At 49.6% G+C, this 15593-nt stretch overlaps 1 protein-coding gene across 10 annotated transcripts in view; it reads left to right on the top strand.

The window, feature by feature from the left end:
• The first annotated feature begins 4147 nt into the window (after positions 1 to 4147).
• Positions 4148 to 15593, top strand: part of ZNF384 (zinc finger protein 384) — a 36664-nt gene continuing 25218 nt past the window's right edge. For 2 of the 10 annotated variants that reach the window (XM_075001500.1, XM_075001428.1), the window contains exons 1-4: positions 4203 to 4604; positions 9016 to 9082; positions 9228 to 9468; positions 9826 to 10144. In XM_075001500.1, coding sequence (XP_074857601.1) covers positions 4483 to 4604; positions 9016 to 9082; positions 9228 to 9468; positions 9826 to 10144 — 749 coding nt within the window. In that variant the 5' untranslated portion in view covers positions 4203 to 4482. The other 8 variants (XM_075001473.1, XM_075001436.1, XM_075001454.1 and 5 more) reach the window with 8 other exon arrangements.

Here is a 15593-nt window from a genome sequence, read left to right as displayed (position 1 = left end):
TTTTCCAGATTATCTTTTTAAGATGGAGCAACTGCATCTGCACACGGTACTTACGACGTGGGCATATCATGGATTTATACAGAAGCAATATGATTTTTCTGTCTTATTATCTATCCCTTTCCTAATGGTCCTGAATATAGTTAGCTGTTTGAACTGCTGGTGCTGAATATTGAGCAGCTGTTTTCAGAAAATTATCCATGATGTCTCCAAGATCTCTTTCTTGAGTAGTAACAGCTAATTTAGACCCCATCAATTAAGACCTGAGTCAATTGAAGTTGTGTTGTGCTCTTGCCTTGGTTTATGCAGCAATGAAGGCTTTAGCGTCGGGGCTAGCTTGCAGCCGGCATAGGCTCATGACTGTCAAAGAATTGTACAGATCACAGACTGGTTCAAAGATGAGTCATCAGAAAAAAATTGTGATGGTAGACACAGATGGCACCTTGGGCTCACCAGGCTATTTGTACAGGTAGCTGGCTTTCAGCCAGTGCTTGCACGGTTGAATGCAGAGAACAAAGCAGAAAGGGCCCTGAAATGCTCCCAGCTGGGTACCGTAGGGTGTGCTAACATGACAGTGATCTCCATCCACAACGGCATTCAAATGATTGAGCTATTACAGTTGAGATTCTGATTTTTAACCACTAAAATGCCCAAAGCTCTACATAGCACAACTGACAGCCATAACCAGAAGACTGAGAGCTTTGGCAGGTAGATGTGGGTAGCACTACACCTGTACGGCAGAAACAATGTGGACCGTGACAAACTTCTATTGTGTAGAGCAAGACAAAAGGAGAGAGACTGTTCAGGCAGGAGGGTCAACAAAGCCCTGGAAAAAATGGTCAAGGACTGGCTCAAAAAGATGTGTCATACCCTGGAGTAATAAAGACAAACTTATTCTCATGTTTCTTTTGTTTTGTCTCCCCCTGGGGAGGAATGAGAGAGAGAATGAATCAAATGTGACAGATGTTAGTCATGTCCCTTAGGGCACTACTGGAAGTGCTCAGGAGTGATCAGCGTGGCATAAAAAGCAGTACAGAATAAAATAGAATTGTCTATCCCCCACCCCTTCAGTCAGCATTTAAGACAGCTAATTTGTCTGGCATGTAACATTTTCATAGGGCAATCCAGCTGCTCAGCTTATGATAGCCATCCCCCCTGCATCTGACTTTCCATGGAAAGGAAGGGGAGGGGAAGGGAGACTGGTACAGCCGGGGAGGGAGGAGGCATGTCTGGCCTGAAGCCCACTGAGGAGGGTAGGCAGGAGGACCCAGCTCCAGCCCCTCTGCACAGAAATCAGATCTGGGCCCCTAAGATCCTAACTCACTTTCTGGGCTTTTGGCACACAAGGAGAAATGTCACCTTCGGGGTTGAACTGTCAAATATAGAAATAAATTACAGGATTCATGAATATGCAGGAGGCAATTCAAACAACCCAAATTAACGAGGAAATTAATTACCAAACTGATTAGACTGTCAATTCCCTTTATTTAAATAAATCAACAATTCTCTGTACCTGATGGAGCCTATGAAGATTGCACAAGTCATGCCAGCGTTTCCCAGTAGGAGGCTCCCTAGGGAGTCCAGCGAGCGCACTGAGAGATCCCACCTACTTGGGCTCATCAGAGAGAAACAGGGAGTTGCTGCTCAAGTGTTCTGTCCCCTTTGTACCCACTGGCAGTTTTTTCCACATCACTTCGCCTCAGTACTGGTCTGCAATTAGTTTGCTGAGCATGCAGTAAAGCTAACATGACCCTGTGCCCATCCATTCCCCTGGCCAGCCTGCAGACTCCATGAGGACAGCACAGACAAGGAAGAGCAGCTAGTTTTGCTTCAGGTGACCTGAAAATCTTAGGTCTCTCTTGCCTGCTGTTTGCCACACTCCATTGTTGTTGAGATCCCTGGTTGCTTGCTGCTTTCTGTGATTTGGTTATCCCAGCTCCCACCCCAACTCCCTTACAACCTCCTCCCCTGCAACTTCTCTAGCACATGTCTTTGTTGCAGCTCGAGACCCATGTCACAGTTTCAGGGTTAACAGTGACTTTGACCTCATGACTGGGCTTTCATGAGGGCACCTGTTTAAGGTGCAACACTCCCAGCCATCCGGCCTCTTCGAAGGAGACCAATGTCTCTTTCTCTCACCAAGCAGACCAGTGAGTTAAGGTTTACAGTCCCTCTACATCTCACTGATTTCCCCAGCAAGTCTAACCGGAGTACAGCACCTGTGGCTCGCCTTTTTTCAAGATCTACACCACCCAGTTACCAACCAGCATACACAAAGGGAGATACATTTATTCTTAAAGGCAAAGGAACTATAGAGAAAACATAAAAACTCCTCTGTGCATGTGCTACAAGCTTATCTGAGATCACCCACCGATAGGTTGCTCGGGCTCTAGCAATCCAAGTGTCTTCCAACCCACCTGCTCAGATTGGAACCCTTGGACAGAAAGCCCTGGCAGTTTGCTGAATCAAAGAAAGCCTTGTGTCAGTTCAAACACATCCTTTTATCTCATGGGAAGCCAAACTTAGGGATCCTCTGCGCTGCACATGACACTCTTCTGAAGTTTGACAGCCTGCACAGGTCTTGGAGCTTCAGCCCCACTGGAGGAGAGCTCTGCAGGAGGCGCCTGCCAGGGTCTGGATCCTTAGCCCCACAGTTGGATGGTAGGACTAGGGATTTCCACCACATAATGGGACACATGGTGCTTTAGCTCTGTGGGAGGTGCCTGGTGGCTTCAGCCCCAGCCTTTCTTAACCTCTGAGCCTTGGCAGATACCTTGTGCAGGGCTGAAGCCACCACACAGGCTAGAAACCAGAGGTGATGCATGAGGGGGACAGGTGGGGTCATGTGCCACCCCAATTTTTGCTGCCCATGCTCAGTTACATGGTGCTATGAGGGCCCTTTCCTGCATCACAGCTGCTGGAGCTGGCAAGCTAGAACCTGCAGGGGTGGCTGTGGATAGATGTAGCAGAAAACAAATGGGAGCAGCTGAGAGGTGCCACTAAGGGGTAAAAACGGGTGTGCTGGGTGTGGGTGACTCAAGCCGTTGTGGGGAAGGGTGCAGCTGGATGTTTAAGCAGTGCTCGCCCAGCAGGCACTAGTCATGGCTGACAGAAACCACAAGCCCCACCAGTGCTGTAGGGCAGACGCCTCAAGCTCCCCTCTGCCCCCGCCGGTAGGTAGGGAACGGGGCAAGGGATGTGGGCGGCTCTGGGAGCTGCGTTTTCTCTGCGACAGCCCCACAGGGGCTCGGAGCTGCGGATCAGCCCCCTGTTCGCTGCCACAGCCCCTTGTGCCCGCACACCGCCCCCGAGCTCCGCACGGCGCTTTGCAATCCCCCGCCGCCCCGGGGCTGCGCCGAGCGGAGCGGGGTCCGGCCTCTGGCGGTAGCGCACAGAGCAGCGCCCCCCGCGGCAGCGCGTATGGAACCGGCCCAGCCGCTTTGCATCCCCGCAGGCGGGGGCCATCCGCGCTCCCGCCTCCCGCGGCGGCCGGCGGTGAGCGGGACCGGCCCCGCAGCACGTCCGCACCAGCCGCCCTGTGGCGCTTGGGCTCTGCCGAGCGGGGAGGCGGCAGTAGGTTCCAGGAGTCTATCACCTGATACTGAATTATTTATGGACCTCATGAATATTCAGCAGATAGACCCAGCCTCGCGTTCAGCCGAGAAAGCCGCTCTTGAGCGGACATGACGTAACCGACCAGGCGCTCCAGTTACTTCCGCTTCAGACAGCGGCGCATCACCCTCCGTCAAAACACGTTACTTCCGCCCTTACTTCCGGCTCGGAGTCACCGCCTTCGCTGACCTCGTTACCTACTTCCGGCTGAAAGGTTCATTTCTTCCCCAAAGGCTTCCGTTCGTTCTTATTTGTTCGCGGCGAGCCCAGCGCTTCAGCGGTTGGCGCTGCTGCCGGTTCCGTGCTGCCTCCGTTATCCGCACCCCTCATCAGCCCTTCCGGTTTGTAAATCCGTTCATTCATTTCCTCCTGCACTACCAATCTACGTTTATGACGTCATTTCCGTCCTCTTGCGCCCCGGAAGAGTCGAAACAAGCCCCGCCTCCTGAACCGGAAGTGGCTTGCCGCTCCCCTTTCCGGTGAGGAGGTTGCTGCCGCCGCTGGAGCCGGGGTCGGGGTCGCACCTGGGGGGGTGGTGTCCGGTAATCGACGGTGGGCGAGACCTGGAGCCAGGGTATTTCCGGGATAGAATGACCCGGAAGTGGAAGCGGGGGGCCTGATTCCGTGTCAGGGCAGATTGTTGTCAGCCTCTCGGTTCCGCCGTGGGGGGACTGAGATTCCGACCCCTCCCTCGGGCTCGGAGCGCGCCGTGTGCGCGGGGGCTCGCCCGGTGGCGGACACTCTCCGCGTGGGCGGTGCTGCCTCCGGGCAACAGTGGCATGTGTGTGCGGGGGGGGTCCTCCTCGTCCCTTGGCTGGGCCCCTGCGCTGGCTGCGGGGAGCCTGTCTCACCCCCACCCCCGGCGACGCCACCATGCGAGTCCCTCGAGCCCTGGCTTCGCCAACGCGTCCAGTAACGCTGGTGGTTTGTTCGCAGAGACAGCCGTGGAAGGAGGAGAGATGCAAGAGGAGGGAGAGTGAGAGGAGGGAGAGGGGGTAAGAAACTTCCAGGAGAATCTGGGGAGCTGCGGGCATGACTTGGTATTTGTTGCCCACCCCTCGCCCCAGTTCTGTAGGGTGGTCTTACTTCCCAGCACTCTGTAGGCTGAGGAGGGCAGGGGATGGGATCTGGGGCCTGCCTTTTTCCTGGGAGTTGCTTCCAATCCAGGGACTCACTTGTTTAAGGGATTGGGGAATAGGCTATAGGGCCCTTTACCTCTAGGGGATCAGTACCTGTATGTCTCCAAGTCACAGAGGAGGTGGGATGGATGTCTGAGGGAATGCAAAGATTTTTGATCTCCAGGGCACTAGCAGGGATGGTTGTTGAAGGAGAACCTAGTTTTTTTTTCTCTCTTCCACTATAGTTGATCTATTGGCAACATGCCACCAAATATGATTTTTCAAATTGTTTTATAGAATTCTGTAATTCTTCTTCCTTAGAGCTCTTGGAACATGTGCATATCTCCTTAAATGCCTGGTGTTCACTGTGTGCTCTTTAGCATGAATTGTTCCCAGCATCAGTTGGGCCTAAAACTTTCCCATTGTGAAATCAGGCCTTGTTCAGACATAATGATACTTGGGTACCACTCCCAAGTGTTATTCTCAGAGTTTTTTTTTATTATAAAGTTGGAAATGAAACATCACAGTTAAATAAACTCCGAAAGTAAGGATAATTTTATTTAAAATTGACTTCCTTTTTTCTTCTATATTTAGTCTTAATAGTACCCCTTTTTACACACCTCTTCTCTGTTCTATGTATTTGCTATGCTTTTCATATATGTGCCAGTGATTCAGTGCAGTAACTGTGTGAAATGTAAGCCTGGCCTGAGAATTGTGTGACCCTGTGAGGACTGTAATAATAATGATATCTTGTTCCTCATGACAAGCAGTAATTAAGTTCTCTTGTTTGTTCAATTGTTTGTTCAGTGCTTCAAAAGTTGTGGCTTGTACTTGGAAGGTATTGTTTCTGGTTTATATCAGGAGGGTACGTTGACATCTTTCTGATACTAGACTGGTGAATGGGAAGAAGGTCCCATCTGTGGCCTGTTTGTGGAAGCTGAGATGATGAAGGCACTTCAGTGGGAACATGCTGTGGTACAGGGTTGAAGCTCCATCCCGTATGTGATAGTGGTAGAGCAATTGGAAAGGTTACATGCAGAGTTCTGGTAAAGTAAGTGTGAGCTGTGTTAAAAGGGGTGTGATGGTGAATAGGGATATGTACAGCCAAAGGGGTTATTAGATTACAGTGGGTGGGTAGCTGAAGGTAGGAGGACAGAAGTCTGGTGGAGGAACTTTATCATAAAATTTCCCTACTTGGAAGGGTTGGCATGCTGCTCACATTGCATGAAAACTGTTGTGACATCCCCACCTCCATCTCCTCTGAGCCTACAGTTCTTTATAATCCTTATAACTTTGTCAATCTTTCACCTTTTGAACTGAATTTTTCCAGGCCTCCTCTCTGCCCAGAAATGAAAGTTATTAATTTTTGAAGTGGGGGGGGGGGTGTTACACATTTCTAAGAGCCACTTTAGCAGAAAATATACTTTTGCTTTTATAAGGATGTAATTGTTTAAATTAAAAATAGTTGTAGCTATTGTTTTGCTTTAGGGCGGGAGTTATTGGTTGTTGCTATCAACATTAGTTTGGATTTGAGTTTGAAAACTGAATTGCCTTGAACCATCTTCCAGTTTTCTAAATAAAAGAAGGCTGTCTGATGTCTTTGTATATGTGTGGCAAAATCAGGAATGTACTTTTTTTTTGTCTTTGTGTTCTACACCTAAAACCTTTCACATGAAATGGTGGAAATCTGGCACCACCATCAACTTTGTTTGCGTAGTGCATAAAAACCTCAATATTGTACAATCCCTGTTTCATTTTGGTTTTATGGTGCTATATGTGCAAATAGTGGAGGTTCTTAAATCCTGTGGATTTCTTAAAATGCTTTAGGAAATGGTAGAAATGCCATAGGAAGCTCTCTCAAAAAGTCATTAATTTTGCACCTCTCCTGTTTTTGCATTGTGATTATGTTCTATCAGGTAATTAGACCCTAAAGTACACAGGACTCTGTCAGTCAGGGCATGAAGATGAGATGGCTTCTGTATCACCCTAATTTTCTGGACCAAGTGATGACTGAATGACAACAGTGTAAATCTAGAGTAATTGAATCAGTCCATTAACTTACAGAGAATGTATACTGAAGTAGCTAAGAACAAAATTTGGCCTTTAAATGTACGAGCTGGACAGTAGGTAGTGAATGAGGCAAAGGTCAGTTCACTAAGTAGAAAGGAAGTAGTTGTTTTTAAAAATGAACAAGTAATTTAATTTAAAATTCTTTGACTTTTTAGCTGATGTATAGGAGCTGTAGTCTGTACAGTGTTCATCTTCATTTTTATTTTATTCCTTTTTTCAAAATGTTTTATTTCTACATTATCCATTGCACACTGTTCAGCAGCCTGTCTATTGAATGAGACAGAATCTACAGAAGGATAATAGACAGTCATGTAATTAATGACTTTCATAACTGATGTATGAATGTCTCAGGGGAATAGTGATCTTTGTCTCTATGAAAACAACAAGGAGTCCTGTAGTACCTTAGAGACTAACGAATTTATTAGGGCATAAGCTTTCATGGGTAAAATATCTTCATCAGCTGAACTGGAGAGAGAGAAAAAGGCAGATATAGATATAAGAAAATTACAGCAAAAGAAAAAAGTTTCTATCCATTCTAAATCAGGGTGATTGTGGCCATTCAGCGGAGCTCATGGGGAGGTATGAATGTTGATTGATGGAGAGTTGACAATTAAGATCCTTATTGAGGCCTAATTATATAGTTTTGAATTTGCAAATGAGTTCAAATTCAGCTGTTTCCTTTGTAATTGAGTGTTGAGAATTAGAAGGATGGCTACATTTAAACCCTTTGCTGGTTGTCCAGGGAGGTTAAAGTGTTCCCCTAAGGGTGTACATATATTCCCTTTCTTGATGCCTGATTTGTGCCCTTTTATCCTTTGGTGCAGAGACTGTCCAGTTGTCCAATGTACGTGGCAGAGGGACATTGCTGGCACTTGATGGCATATATAAAGTTGGTGGATGTGCAGGTATATGAGCCCCTGAAGTTGTGGCTGATGTGGTTCTGTCCTGTGATGCTGTCACTTGTATGGAGATGTAAACAAAGTTGGCAGTGGGGTTTGTTGCAGGGATAGGTAGAAGTGTAGCAAGTTGAAGTTGCACGACCAACCTTACTGTGGGTACTTTCTAACTATGAGCACATCATTTTTCAAACTTATGTTGTCCAAACATCGTTTTTATTGAATGGAATGATCACTTTTAACTTATGCTTGAGGAAATAATTGAAGCCTTCACTCTAGCATAACAATATATTTGTATATGAATGCCCTTAGTTTTTAACCAGTCATTTCATGAGTGTAGGAAGCTTTGCCAGCTGAACACATTACCTCAGGGAGTGGTTTTTTTAGGTCTCTTCCAATTGCTGTGCTCATCGAGGGTAAGCTCCATCAGTGTGGAGAGAGCTGCCGTTTGATCTCTGGCTTGTCCGTACATAAACGTTAGGTCAGCATTGCTACGTTGGTCAAGGCTGTGAAAAATCCATAACCCAACAGATGTGGCTATGCTGACCTAACCCTCAGTGAGGATGCACTTGTGGCGGTGGAAGAATGTTTTTGTTGGTGTGGCTTCCGTTGTTTGGGAAGGGTGTGTTCCTGCACCCATGGAAACCGGAAACGCCCTCTCTGATGTCAGCTGCATCTGTGCTCCCGGGTTAGGTTGGCATAGCTGTGCTGAGGTAGCCAGGATGGTGTAGAGACTGCAGTGTAGACTTAGCCTCAGATTGGTCTATTTCTTGGTCACTTATTGGCTCGCTGTGTTATCTTGGGCAAGTCTCTTTTCCTCTCTCTCCCCCACCTCTGCATATAACACTATGCTACCATTGTCCTGCTACCTGTGGGTGAGGGATAGTTACTGCCTGATGTTACGTTAGGATGAAGGGGAAAACGTAGGCAGAATCTGGAATTTGCACTCTTTGGGGGCTGGATTATAGGCAGAATGTGAGAATTTGTTTCCACTCATGAGGGTCATGGCTGTACCCCCTTATCCCCTTCCAGAGATAGGGTGACTGGGGAGGTGCTTTGGGCAAGAGAAGTTAGACATCTTTGGGTTGGGGGACTGTAAGTTTGAAGCATCACAGAGGAGATAATTGAGAGGAACCTAGCCCTGGATGAGGGGAGAACAGCAGCCTGTTTTCCCTGCTGGGTGGTAGGGGCTGAAGAGAGGGACCATGTTGCTTAGTAATAAAAGGGAGCTCCCTTTATTAGGCTTATCACAGTCTGTCTGTGTTAATGTTTTCCTTTTGCGTGTGTGTCTGTCTTTGTTTTCCCCCTCTCTGCCCAGCTAGGATGGAAGAATCTCATTTCAACTCCTCCCCATACTTCTGGCCAGCAGCGCCCACAGTCTCTGGACAGGTAAGGGCCTCTATCTTCCACCCTGTGCTGCTTGCTTCCGCTTCTTGCTGGGACCAGAGTGCTCCTGACCCGTTTCCTCCAGTGCTTACTGCTGGGATAGGCCAGTTCTGGGGTATTCTAAAAGAACTCTTTTGTACCTACCTAGATTGAGAATACCATGTTCATTAACAAGATGAAGGAGCAGCTATTGCCCCCAGAAAAGGGCTGCAGCCTGGCTCCCCCTCACTACCCCACTCTGCTGACGGTACCCACCTCTGTGGCCCTGCCCACCGGCATCTCCATGGATTCGGACACCAAGTCAGAGCAGCTGACCCCACACAGCCAGGCTTCTGTGACCCAGAACATCACCGTGGTGCCAGTGCAGTCTGCTGGACTCATGACAGCAGGTAGGGAGCACCATGGGGTTGTGGAGTGATCTCAGCATCTGGAGGGAATGCAGGGCGTAGGCCACTGGGTGTTCTCTTTTCAGGAGGTAGGTTGACTCAGGCCTCAGATAGCAGATGGCCTGTGGGGTCCTGGCCACGCCCCTCTTTGTCGTACCCAGTGTAGTTCTGGCGTTTCTCCTCCCCAGGTGGTGCTGGGCGTTGGAACCCGAGTGTCGCACAGCCGGATGGGATGGGGAGGGCAATATTCTTCTTTCTGGATCAGGTTAAAAATGGATTTTAAGGCCCCACTTTATTTGACCCTCCTCCTGATATCTGGAGGGGATGGTATTTGACCTCTTTCCCTTTCTTTCCTTGCAGGTCCTGGCCTGGTGATCACCTCCCCCTCGGGTTCCCTGGTGACCACAGCTTCCTCTGCCCAAACCTTCCCCATCTCTGCCCCAATGATTGTCTCTGCATTACCCCCTGGCTCCCAGGCTGCCCTCCAGGTAGTGCCTGACCTTTCAAAGAAGGTGATAAGCACGCTTTCTGAAGGTGGGGGTGGGGGAGTTGCCCCCAAACCTCCCCGGGGGCGGAAGAAGAAGCGACTGCCGGAGTCAGGGCTGCCAGAGATGAGCGATCCCTTTGTGCTGCCGAATGAGGATGATGAGGACCAGCACAAGGATGGCAAGACATACAGGTGGGGAGTAGGGCTCAACCATGGCTGTTGACTAAATGGGATGGGGGAAGGGATTACATGGGGCTGAGGAGATTTGTGCTTTTTCCCTGGGAAGGCCCAGTACCCAGACGCTTCCAGCTGCAGAAAGAGTTGAGCGGTCATTTAAGGGTATGAATTTAAATTGCTGCAATGTGGAGAAGTTGAGACTGAAGGTTGTCATTTGACAGTAATGCTCCTGAAGCAGCGGGTTAAGGAGAAACTAATTAGTGTGTGACCCTTACCAATAGCAAAACAAAAAAGCTGTGTAGTTTGGCAGAGGTACTGCAGGGTGTAATACCATTTGCTGCCATTAGGAGCTGCAATACATCTGTCTGCCACAGGGCCAGTAGGCTCTGGCTACTCCTGGCTCTGCAGGACATAGGCCTTAGGCAGCAGAAGGAGGCAGTGAGCAAGATATCGAGTTCTGTGGGGTAATTTCAGGTCACATGCTCCCCGATGGCTCTGCTACTGTTCCACCCTAGCAGTATGTTGAGGGATTTCTGAGCGGGGGTTGGAGTGTTTGTGAGGCTGGCGGTAGGTGTCTGATAAGAGGGGAGAGATGTGTGGAAGTGCATTTTCTGCATTTGGGATGGTTGCATCTTTTATGCTTATGAGGCAGTGGTGAGAGAGGACTGGGTCTGAGCTGTGGAGAAGGATAAGTTGGAAGAGGAAATGGTCCCAGTCTGGGAGAATATAAAGCAGGGGTGGGTAGTAATTTTTGATGCGGACCACTCCCAAGAATTTGGTAAGTGCAAGGGCTGCACTTTTCTGTGATGTAAATTGCAGAGGTGGGGGGGTCTGAGACGGAGGTTGGGTACAGAAGGGAGCTCAGAGTAGGGAACTGGGTGCAGGAGAGGAGGGGCATAGGAGGGGGTGCAGGGTCTGGGAGGGGGTTGTGACCTGGGGCAGGGGGACAAGGGTTTGAGTTGTGATCTGGGGCAGAGCACTGGGGTGCAGGGTCTGGGAAGGGGATGGGTACGGGAGTGAGGGTGCAGAAGGTTTGGGTTGTGACCTGGGGCAGGGGTGCGGGCAGGGGAGCAGAGGGCTGGGTGGAAAGGCAGGGCTAGGGTGCTAGGTGCAGGCTCTGGCCAGACGGTGCGTATCGCAGCGGCTCCTGGCCAGCTGCCCAGCGGGACCCTTATGTGGGCAACTAGCTATAAGGGCATCGTGCTCTCTGCGTGCCGTGCGTCTCTGGAAGCAGGTGTGTGCTTTGCTCAAGCATGGCCGAGGCAGCTTCTGTTGGCCAGTTTCTGCAAGATTGTGCTGGAGGTGGGGGGGCAGCGTGCAAAACGCCCTCCCGCCCCCAGGCATGGAAGGCAGGGAGGCTGCTTGAGGGTCCTGCTGGGCTGCAGATTGGCAGCAGGTTGGATCTGGTAGTTTGATGGGCTGGATCCAGCTTGTGGACCGTATTTTTGCCTGCCCTGAGGTAGAGCGTGAGTGTTTCTGAAAAGATGAGCATCGAATGTTGGTGAGGAGGCCTGGGGTGTTTTTGAGCTGAGTGGGGAAGAGAGCGGGTGGCAGTGGGATAAGTGGTAAGTCTGGAGAATTTGGGGCTGGGAGAGCTGAAGGGGTCGTAAGGGTAAATATTTTCTCCCATTCTGCCCTTTACAGCAAAATGCCCCAGTTCCGCATTTGGGGCGGGAGCGTTTTTCTCATTTCTTTATTACCTTTCCTTAATGCCCTTTGGCTTTCTCTGCAGAGTTCTTGTACTGACACAGCTTCGTTACAGACATTGCATTATGTCAGTGCGAGCATCTTTTACTGTATAACTGTGTTTGAACTGGGGGTTGTATCACTTCAGTTGCACTGATATGTTAAAACGACACACAAACTAGGTGTGAAGCCAGCCCTTTGACCAGTGTCCTGGTTTTACACTTTGAAAATATCATCCTGCAGGAGGTGTGGGGAAATTTGCTGCTTTCAGGCCCACCATTTATTCTGGGCACCAACCACAACTCTGTGACTCAAGCATCATGCACTCTGGGTTGCTCGTTAGGTTATAAAGGGTGTGCTTGGCCGTGAACACTAGAATTAAAGCTACACCAAGACTTCAGTGACAGCCCTGTTGGGTTATAAGTGTAAGAAGTGCTTCTAAGTAGGTGGAATGACTCAGCACAAACCTGAGCACAAAGTCACAGTTTGTGCTTTTCCCTCTCGGGCCAATGTTTGCAACAAAGGAAGATGGATTTGTAACCAGGTACCAGTGACCAGGATGAACCCTATGATGGGCCAATTTCTGTGGCTGTGAAATCTGTCTTCTCCCCTGGATCCTAAGCAGTCATTCCTCAGGCACTTATGCCAGGAGGAAGGGAAACTGAATTGAGGCTCACTGGCAGCTCTGCCCCCTTTCTGGTCACTTTGCTGCCATCTTCTATGCTTACTCTCAGTCCAAAGGCAAGTGAAGGTTGGTTGATTGGTTTGTTTAATTTTGAGCAAAATCTTCTGTTGGGTAACATCAAACTTGTGCCCCCAGGAGGGCACATCTGGCCAGACTTTCCAAGTGGCTCTTTTGCTGAGGTTCCCCAGGTGCTGTCACTTGATCGAGTGGCATTCCTGCAGCGCTCACTGCTGTGGTATCAACGTGCTTGGTAGGTAAATTATCTCAGCCAGGTGAGGTTCCTAGCTATCTTCTCTTTTTCCTCCCTCGGCAGAGGGAGCTTTGCTTGTGCTGTGTGCTGGTTTTTTTAATAAAAAACACTGATTTTCGTAGAAATGGTTCATTGCTGAGTCTGGCCAGGTGCTCTGAAGAGGGATGAGTTAGATTGGTCCACTGTCTAGGAGTTCATTCTCCACCTGCAGCTCCCTTCCCTAAGGTGACTTAATTTTTGGCTTCCGTGTGTTTCTTTGTGGCCTTCCTGAGATGCACGGCCCCTGTTTCTGTGCTTGTGACTGGTAGTGCCTAGCTTCTGGCTCGCTAAAGAAGATGACGACTAAGGCCCCGGAGCAGCAAAGAAATAGGCTGGGGCTAAGGGAGGGAGCACAGAGGTGGAGTATTCACAGCACCTAAGATGCATGGCCACACAGCTGCCTATTAAGCCCTGTGCAAGGGTTCAGGGCTGTGTTGGGGGAAGACGACTCTTCTGCCAGCATGGATCTGCTGCACAATACCTCTTCCTGCTGGCCCCAACCCGGACCTGTTCTGGACTTGCCCCGGGCAAGGGAGAGGCACCCCTCCCCATCCAGTTTAGCCAGGACCTGCTGCAGCCATGGAGTGGTGCATCTCGTGAATTGCAGTGAGAGAGTGCTGGGGGTAGTCCTCTCTTCCTGGGGCAGGCTGCACCCCAAGCCCCTCATTCCTTGCCCTGCCCCGGACCCCACACTCCAAGCCAGAGCCTGCACTGCCACCATCCCAACCCTGCTCACAGGCTGAACCCTCCAGCCCCACTCCCAGCACACGCCCTCCATGTGCGGAATGACTTTTGTTACGTACATCAGTCGGGATACTGTCACCCATTGCCTCCATGTTGGTACACATAACAAAATTCATGCTGCACATGGAGGTGAAAAATAGAAGGAACACAGCTCAGCACCTCGGCCCACAGAGGAGTGGACGGCAATTAGCATGGAAGTTGCACTAAACTCGGGCTGGAGGCAATTGTGAGTCTCCACAGTGGCTAAATCTTGTGAGAGGGAAAGGTGGAGTTTTCAGCGAGCTGGAGATGGAAGGATCATCTTGGTACTGTCACTAACTGCTCCTCTAGGGTTAGCGAAGAGTCCACCAGACCCCGAGGGTTTTCATTGTCCTGCAGAGACAGAGGACGGCGTCTAAACCAGTTCTCTGAAAATTCTTCCCTTCTGAATAGCACCACTTTAGTTTGGCCTGAGTGCGAAGTCTGCCAGCTGCTGCCTTGGCTAAGTGCCGATCGCAGCATCGTGACATCCTTGGGATGGTGTTGGTTGCATTTGTGGAGGATGAGCTCAGTGGTGGCTTGTGGGGTTCAGTGGAGCACTTTGCTTCTCCCCACACCTTCAGATGCTCTGCTGTAGGTGTTGTAGTGGAGGGAGGACAGCGTAGATCGGATGTGGGCGGTAATTTTTGATGGGGGCACACTAAGAATTTGGAAAGTGGTCAAGGGTCGCACTGTTCATGATATTGATGGAGGAGCTGCAGAGTTTGGATTGGAGGTTGGGTGCAGAATGTGGGGCAGAGGATTGTTTCTGGGAAAAGACGAAGAGTTGAGTGGCTGGGGGACCCCATGGTCCAGGAAAAAGGGCAGGACAAAGGAGCCCTGGGCTGGGGTACCACGGTTATACAGGACTTTAAGATGGCTAACTTTTCTCTTTTACCTTGAACCTCCAGTTCCATTTCTCCTGCCCCAGCCCAAGGCTTCCGGTTGTCTAATCAAAGGGGGCTAGAGTTGCGTCCCAATGAACTTTCTTTGGCTTGGTGTCGTAGAACTCCTCACACAGAGGCTGGAGAGAGGAAATCCTGCTTCCTAGAGCTTTCTGTCAGCTAAATACACAAGGAAATTATAAGTTTTGTTTAAAAACCAGTTAATCTCTGAACTGATATTTACTTGAATGCATTCCACAGAATCACGGAAATGGTTAAAGTTCTAATTTGGTGCAAACACTCTCATAAGACCAGTCATACTAAGATGAACGGTCCCTCCTAGCCCAGGACTTTGTGTTGCAACAGCAATGTCGTGTGCTTCAGAGAGAAGTAACCATACTAGGTAATTCATTGAGTGATCCACACCCCGTTGTTCAGTCCCATCTTCAGGCAGTCAGAGATTTAGGGACTCCTAGAGCATGGGGTTCTATTCCTGACCATTTTGGTTTATAGCTGTCCAGAGACCTATTCTCCATCTACTTAATGAGTTCTTCTTTGAACCCCGTTATCATTTTTGCCTTCACATCTCCTGGCAATGAGCTCCACAGTCTGAGTGGGCATTGTGTGAAGAAGTTTCCTTTTGGTTGTTTTAAACCTGTTACTTGTTAATTTAATTGCGTGCCCCCTGGCTCATGTGTTTTATGAGGGGGTAAATCAGACTTCCTTATTCACTTACTCCATGATTTTATAGACCTCTAGTCAGTCTGCCCTCTAATTTTTATGTCCATTTGCGGAATGGCTTTCATTATGTGCACCAATATGGAGATGATGCGGATATCTCATAACAAAAAACGTTCTTCACTCTGACAGTGTGTGGTGGGGCTGAGGGATTGGAGTGAGGGCTCTAAATGGGTCTCCAGCTGGGCTGGGGCAGTTAGTTGGCGTGTAGGAGGGGGTGAGATCCTTGGCTCGGAGCAGAGGCTGAGGGGCTTAGGGTGCAAGAGGAGGTTCCTGGCTGAGGGGTGAGGCCAAGGGATCTGGAATGCAGGAGGGAGGTGGCTGTTGAGCCAGGGTTGTGGTGCAGGAGGGGGTGTGACTCTGGTTTGGGGAGAAGAGGGAGGGTGGTGGTATGGGCTCTGGACTAGGGGTTGGAGTGCA

Source organism: Carettochelys insculpta, chromosome 1 (genome assembly GCF_033958435.1).
Source record: "Carettochelys insculpta isolate YL-2023 chromosome 1, ASM3395843v1, whole genome shotgun sequence".
In the NCBI taxonomy this organism is placed as follows: domain Eukaryota; kingdom Metazoa; phylum Chordata; order Testudines; family Carettochelyidae; genus Carettochelys; species Carettochelys insculpta.
This window is presented reverse-complemented; position numbering and strand designations above follow the sequence as displayed.